Source organism: Pteropus alecto, unplaced genomic scaffold (genome assembly GCF_000325575.1).
Source record: "Pteropus alecto unplaced genomic scaffold, ASM32557v1 scaffold49, whole genome shotgun sequence".
Lineage (NCBI taxonomy): Eukaryota > Metazoa > Chordata > Mammalia > Chiroptera > Pteropodidae > Pteropus > Pteropus alecto.
This window is the reverse complement of record NW_006443131.1, coordinates 862,559-869,667: the sequence shown is the minus strand read 5'-3', so window position 1 is coordinate 869,667 and position 7,109 is coordinate 862,559. Positions and strand designations below refer to the sequence as shown.

At 66.2% G+C, this 7,109-nt stretch overlaps 1 protein-coding gene across 1 annotated transcript in view; it reads right to left on the bottom strand.

The window, feature by feature from the left end:
* The window catches only part of ARHGEF11 (Rho guanine nucleotide exchange factor 11), a 60,447-nt gene that overhangs the window by 5,464 nt on the left and 47,874 nt on the right, over window positions 1–7,109 (bottom strand). Inside the window, exons 22-33 of the mRNA XM_025040840.1 lie at window positions 5,459–5,638; window positions 5,335–5,382; window positions 5,008–5,195; window positions 4,649–4,795; window positions 4,422–4,501; window positions 4,179–4,304; window positions 3,573–3,690; window positions 2,639–2,817; window positions 1,686–1,761; window positions 1,248–1,415; window positions 472–562; window positions 153–228 (exon numbers count right to left, since the gene is read on the bottom strand). Coding sequence (XP_024896608.1) covers window positions 153–228; window positions 472–562; window positions 1,248–1,415; window positions 1,686–1,761; window positions 2,639–2,817; window positions 3,573–3,690; window positions 4,179–4,304; window positions 4,422–4,501; window positions 4,649–4,795; window positions 5,008–5,195; window positions 5,335–5,382; window positions 5,459–5,638 — 1,477 coding nt within the window. The remainder of the gene's footprint in view (window positions 1–152; window positions 229–471; window positions 563–1,247; window positions 1,416–1,685; window positions 1,762–2,638; window positions 2,818–3,572; window positions 3,691–4,178; window positions 4,305–4,421; window positions 4,502–4,648; window positions 4,796–5,007; window positions 5,196–5,334; window positions 5,383–5,458; window positions 5,639–7,109) is intronic.

The following is a 7,109-nucleotide window of genomic DNA, read 5'->3' as shown; positions in this document are numbered from 1 at the left end:
ATCGCCGCAGCTGCCGCAGACTGAACGGCCGCTGTCTGCTGCGGGCAGGGCCCGCTGCGTCTGCCGAGTGCCCCGCATTACCCAGTTTACGGGTGACGGCCCTGAAGCTGGGAAACCGCCTAACAACCCGTCTCTCCACTGTGCCAGGCCACCTCCGGCTGGCCGTTCTCGGGGGACACAGGGTGGGTGGACCACAGGGGTGGGGGCAAGGGTCCTGGAGGCAAACGTCTGAGAGGAATGTGAGCAAGGGAAAGGGAATCCAAGAGGGAGGGGGTGGGGCCCGAGACAGGGAAGAGTGTGGCTCCCGCCCCCCCGCACCCCCTCCGCTCAGTCTGCCCCGCCTCCCACTGCCCCCGCGAAGCCCCGTCCTGACTGCTCTGGGGCCCATCCCGGGCCTCACTGTGTCCTCACACACAGCACCCTGGTCCCAAGGGGGCAGCAGGTACATGTGACCCTTGAATCAACGCTTACGTGTTCTTGTCTGATGAGGTCAATGCCACCAGCTCATAGATCTGGGGTGGGCCCAGCTCGGACGTGCAGATGATGAAGAAGGCCCGCTTGTCTATGTGACGAAGGAAGGGGAGAGGGTGTGTACTGGGCTCGGGACACTGTGCAGCCCTGACCCTCACCACGACGCATGCAGCATGAGACGGGCCTGAGTCGTCAGAACCCCTTGGGACCTCCTTATGAAAGGGACAGAGACCGTTCCGGAACCCCTAACGGGCTCTTCCACGGCCACCCATCACCCTCCCGCTCCCCCAACAGCGAGGGCTGACGTGCGTGGTGCCTTGAGTTTGTGACAGTTCTCACACCCATGTCCCTCTGATCCCCAGAAGCAGGGCGGGGGTCGCCCCACGTTCCAGACGATGAGACTAGGGGACGCGGCTGCTGGGTCCTGCTGCAGAGCCTGCCCTGCACACCGCCCACCCGTCGTCCTGCCGCAGGGGGCCTGTCCTGCTGCCCTCTGCCCCCAAAGCCCGTTCTCCCTGACCCTGGCCCACCCTGGGGGCTCGTGTCCTGGCTGCACCAGGTCGTCCGTCTTCACCTGGTCCCCATAAGCCCATCGTCCTGCCCCAGCTCGTGCCGCATCCTCTGCTTAGATGGGCCAGGACGGGGGAGGGATGCAGGCAGCCCGGGAAGTCCCGTAGGACCCCAGGCCGGCCCTACGCAGCCCAGTGCCTGCTGGACACGACCGCCAGGGACCACGGCCCGGGCCAAGGCTGGGCGGGCCCGTCTCCTCACGGCACCTGTGGCCACGGAGCGGACCAGCACGGCGTTGAGCTTGAGCACGGGGCTGAAGGTCTGCTTCCCGTCCGCGGCGCCCGCGGCCGCCTTGCTGTGACACTTCAGCAGCAGCTTCTCATCCTGCTTCTGCAGCAGCACCAGCAGGTCCTCCAGCAGCAGCACGTGCAGGTCTGCGGGTGGCACCGGTGAGCGGCCTGCCGCCCCTGCTCCCTCCGCAGCGGGTGGAGCGAGAGGCCCTGGGACACCAGCCCTCCTGGTCCCCGTGTGAGGTCCCCGCGCGGTGACAAGGGAGCACGCTCGCCCACCATGCTCTAGATGGCCACCCAGCTCCTCGCCGCCCTTCAGAGCACAGGGCCCAGGGGCTCCCGGGACGGACCATCACCTGGGACAGCCGTTCCTGCGAACCCCCAGGCTGCCCCAGCCCCACCCCCAGCACACACCCAAGGTCTTATCCTTGCTGATCCGCCAGGTCAGGGGCCCCTCATGGATCATTCTCCTGGCTGTGAGATCCAAGCTCTGTTAAGAAGAAGCCATCCATCATCTATCCACCCCCCATCCCCCCATCATCCATCTATCCATCCATCCACCCATTATCCATGCACCCATCATCCACCCATCATCTCTCCATTCACCCACTCATCATTCATCTATCCATCCATTCATCATCCACCCCCCATCCATCCATCCATCATCCATCTACCCATCATCTACCTATCTCTCCATCCATCATCTCTCTATCCACCATCTCTTCATCCACCCACCATCCACCCACCCACCCATCCATTAACCATCCACCCACCCACCCATCCATTAACCATCCATCCACCCACCATCCACCCATCATCTCTCCATCCACCCACTCATCATCCATCCACCCATCATCTGCCCACCCATCCAACCAACACCCATCCGTCATCCATCCGCCCACTCACGCACATATCCATTTATTCGACAAGTATTCGACAGCCTACTATGCATCAGACACCACGTGAAAGTGCTAAGAACCAGTGGTGACGAGAAATATTGCTGCCCTTACCCTCTTGTGAGGGACACAAACCAGTAAAAAGGCCACTGTGAAGTCACGTGTCCTGTGCTAGGGGATGTGCCGACGGCTCTGGCTTGGGTGTCTTACCCACCTTCCACAGCGCCCTCTGCCTTCCCAGCTCAGCCCCGCAGCTGGTTCCCTCCCGAAACAGCTGCACCTTCGCCTGCAGTTGGTAGCCTGGCCTGCTGTCCCCCTGCATCTGTCCAGGACGGGTGGCCAGGGCGCCAGGGCCCACGACGCACCCTGCCCCATACAGCCCACGTCTCCTGCCCCGAGAACCCGCCTGCTCCTCAGGGCCCCAGGCGGGGTGTGTGCATGTCGGAGGGCTGACTGCTCCCCGCCTCGCACCTTGAACTCCGCGGCCAGGGGGTTGCTGGCCCTCTCCAGGGAGGTGGTGTCCAGGCGTTTCTGGTAGCCCTCCACACGGTGCCGGTTCTCTGTCTGCTTCACCGCCTCGTTCACGTACTTGAGAATCTCCCGGCACTGATCGCGGGCCCGGCATAGCTTCTCGTGCTCAGACGTGCCACCTGCCAGCCGGCGTAGAGGGGCGGCTTGGGGCTCCTGCCTGAGGAACCTGTCCAAGCCCTGTACCACCGGCCCCAAAACGGCAGGTACGGGTGAGGACCTGAGGACCGCAGTGTGAGGGTCCTCGGGGTGCAGACCGCTGCTGAGGACATGGGTGGCTCGTGGGACCTCTTGCCCAGGTTACAGCCAGCTCTACAGAAGTGGGCGACTGTGGTGTGTGCCCGAGGAACACCTGTCTATACACGTTGTAGTTCCTCGTACCTGTGTACCCTGGCTCCGACGTCGCAAGTTGAGGGTGGTGAAAGGTGCCCAGGACCCCAGGGACGGTGAGAACCGGGGACAGACCCCGTCGTTCCAAACGGGCCCTGCCCCTCCAGAGTTCCCACATACAGTGTGTCTTGGGGTCTGCAGAGGCCTTGGCCGGGGTGGCGAGGCAGAAATGTAGGCATGGCGCCAGGTGTGCGACCACGATCCTGGCCAGAGGCACCAAGGGGCCCCGCGGGCCAACCTGTCCCTCAAGGTGCCATCCCCTGCTCTGCACAGAAGCCCCGCACGGGCTAGAGGCAGCCCCCGCCTCCTGCCACCACTGACCACCCTACGCCCCACGCTCACTCCCGACTATCGTCTCTGAGCCTGACCACAGCAAGGCTAGCGTGGAGACCCTGGAGGCCAGAGGTCAGGGACTCGCTGGGGGGCCACATGGCAAGCCAGTGTGGATGGGGTCTGAAGTGAAGGTGCCGCCCTGGCCCGGCCCTACCCTCCGTGTGCTTGAGAATGCTTTCCAGCAGCAGTGGGTACTTGGTCAGCCGCTGCATCTCGGAGATGATGAGGTCTCGCAGCTGCAGCCGCCGGCACTGAGGGTGGCTCTCGGCCTCCTGGACACAAGGGCACAAAGGGGACGCCACTGTGGTCAGGACCGGTGGGGCGAAGCACCCTACAGGCCCTAGTCCCAGAGAGCAGTCTCCTCCTTGAATACGCAGAGGACGGGCCGTGGGGGGCAGGGAGACAAGGGCCCCAGGGAGGGATCTGGTGGGATGGGCCACTCAGAGCAGGAAGCGTTCCCATGTCGCAGACAGGAACAGAGCCACCTAGGTGCACAGGGGCTGACAGGTGAGCCAGATCCTGCGTCTTTCCCACCAGCAGGTGTGTGTCTCGAGGGCGGTATAAGTCAGTGTTTCTGGAGGGTGTTCAGGGTGTGTGTGTGTGTGTGTGTGGCGGAGTGGCTGCAGGGTTCTGGGCCTCCCTCGGGGAGGGGGCTGGGAGCCTGGGGGCGTCCAGGAGGGCTGGGCGGGCCTGGTCCGTGGAGCCCGCTGGCTTTGTCATGGGAGGCGGGGCGTGCTAGAGAGGCAAGGCCACGACGCACCTGCATGAACAGCTGGAACCGGCTGTCCTTGCGCTGCTTGGCCTTGACCAGCTCCAGGGCGGCTGACTGGTAGGAGCAGAACTGGGCGGCCACCCGCTGCAGCTCCTCTCGGGCGGGGCCGTCGAACTGGGCAGAGTGGACAGCAGCCCGGGCGTCACACGCCTGCCTGGACCAGCCTGGCTCCCCCCCACCCCACCGCCTCTGCGGGGAAGGCCGTGTGCCTGGTGGGGGCCTGCAGCGCACCCGGGCCAACATGAGGTCGCCGACTTCCCCGATGACAGGGCCCTCGTCCCGCAGCTTCTTCATGGCTTCACACCAGCAGTCTGGTGGGGGGACAGAGAGGCCTGCGGCTCAGCTGCACGGCCGGGCCCTGCAGCACAGACCGCGAGGGGCTCCGAGCCAGTGCTGGGGGGCGGGGAGGCAGGGGCTTCCCTCGCGGGGGCGCGGGGGCGCCGCGGGGCGGGGCTCACTGTGTGCCTCCATGAGCTCAGGCAGGTTGGGGAAGAGCCGGGCCAGCTCCTCGCGCGACAACAGGCTCTCCTTCCGCATGCGCTGGTAGAAGACCAGGTCCAGGACGCGGAGTGTGCGCACGTGCGAGGCCTCGGTCACGAACAGCTCTGGGCGGGCGGGGGGCACGCGGGGAGAGCACGTCAGCCAAGACCACGGCCGCTCCCGAGACCCCAACCCCTTTGCCTCCGGGGAACCAAACATCACCCTTCCTCTCACCCACGGGCCAGAACCGCAGCGGCCCTTTCGGATGGGTGGCACGAACCTGGTCCCGTCCCCAGGGCCACCCACTGACTCCCTGCCACCCCGCCCACGCCCTCACCGTTGATGACCTCCTGCCGGTCGACCTCCCTCTGGCTCAGCCCGGCCACCACGTCCTTGCCCACTGTGTGCTGCCAGTTTTGGGTGTCCGGCTCTGGCTCCAGGTCCGACAGCTGGCCCAGATCGTCCTCGAGGAGGTGGGGCAGGAGGACGTCGGTGCAGAACCCCAGGCTGGGGGACTCAACGCTCCTGGGGAAGACAGACGCTCGGCTTCACCCAGACAGAAGACGCGCACGTGGGGTTTGTCCCTCTGCCTCGGCCTCCCCCGCCTGCCCGTGCCCACGGACGGGAGGGACGGCCGCACACGGCTGTGGCGCGCCCGGCTCACCTGCGGCCCATTTTGGGGGTGAAGGGAGGGGTTGGGTTCTCCAGAGACCTGTGGGGAGAAGGCCGACGCTCAGCAAGCCCGCACCTGCAGCCCTGCTAGGCCGGGCAGCCAGAGCCCCGCGCACCTGGTGGAGAGGCTGGACGCGGAGGACGAGGCCGACTGGTGGAGGCGGGCGGCCTCGGCGGCGGCGTCCACGTCCACATCGCTGCGGGAGCGAGGCACGCTGTCTGTCTTCCGGGAGCGTGCCAGCTCCTCCCGGCCCTTCAGGCTCTCGGAGCGGCCCAGGCGGACCTCGGAACGCGAGCTGGGGGCGGCAAGAGGCCTCAGGCCCGTGTCCTGGCCAGCATCACCTGCTGCCATCTCAAGGGCGCCTCCATGGTGCAGAGGTCCCTCCTCAGGCCCAAATCCCTGGATTCACCAGACACCAAGGCTTCCTAGACGGCAGCTGCTTCTCAGTGACACGCTGCCTCCCTGCTCGTGAAGCCCCGTCCCCAGAGCGGGGCACAGGCCTGCTCAAATCCGGTGAGGGAGGCCGTGCCGCCCACGTCCCACATCAGGATGCCCGGCCCGGCCCGCAGAAGCTGCCGGAGGCAGGCGCTTCCTCTGACGAGGTCTCCCGTGAGGGAGAAAGGCAGTGTGGTCCCTGTCCTAGCCCCCACCACAGGGCTTGTCGGGGGGCTGGCTTGACACCCACCGTGTTTCCCCCGCTCTCGCCTGACACGCCCCTCCAAAGCCCCCGTTTCTCCTCCAGGAGCAGACGGTTTCCTGACGGGCACGGCCTGCGGGGTCTGGGGGGGACCAGGTGCTGGCGACGTGCTCGCCTCCAGTGCCGTGGCACGTAGGCCCTGAGACAGCCACGTGGCTGGACCTGCACTGCCCAGGACGCCCGCGGCTGGGTCGGGTCAGCCCTGGAGCTTGGTGAACACACGGAGCCCCCACACCCTGAGGCCCTGAGGGACCGTCTCTGGGGTTAGAAGCCACATGGCAGCTGACCCCCCCTCCGACGCCCCCACTGGTCTGGCAGAGCAATTCTAGTCCAGACGACTCCGGATGCCCCATGGGGTGCGTCACCCACGGCAGACCTCGGCCAGGGAGGGAAGCTGCTTGGGTGCACAGTGCCCGGAAGCGAGGAAGACGACCCACCTCTGGCCTGAGACTCCCAGCCCTGGGGCTTCCTGTGCCGGCCAAGGGCCCCCCACCTCCAGGGCCCCTGTGAGTGGGTCAGGGCAGATTCACCCAGACACTTCAGGAACACGAGTTCGCAAACAGCCTCAGACATCTTCGCAGGATGCTGCGCCTGCCAGACCCCGGCCACCGGGCCAGCGCCACCCTGCGTGCTAGCTCACCCATCCCATCAGAGGCCCCCGCTCGGCCCGGCACAGCGCTCACTCGCATCTGCCCTAAACCTCGGTGATCCTCATTTGGCAAAACCACTTGGCGCGTGTTAAACGTATCGGAAAGGAGTAACCTCGCGCTCGAGCAGGAGCGTCTGGCCTACGGTCTGCTACCCGCCCCTGTGGAGATGTGTGGCTGGCCCCGAAGGCCCCGTCCGGGGCACACGCGCACACTCGCGCGCACGCACGACCGCAGCGCTACGCCTCGGGGGTGGCCTGGGGAACGTGCAAGGACGTGAGCACTTCGCGCGAGTGCTGTCTGAACGTCAGGCATCGCCACCGTCACGACCAGGTGCAGCACCTGGGGAGGGCTCTACCTGCCGCCGGGGCAGAGACGGAGACTGGGAGGTGAGAGGCCACGGCCCTGCCTCCCGTTTGCTT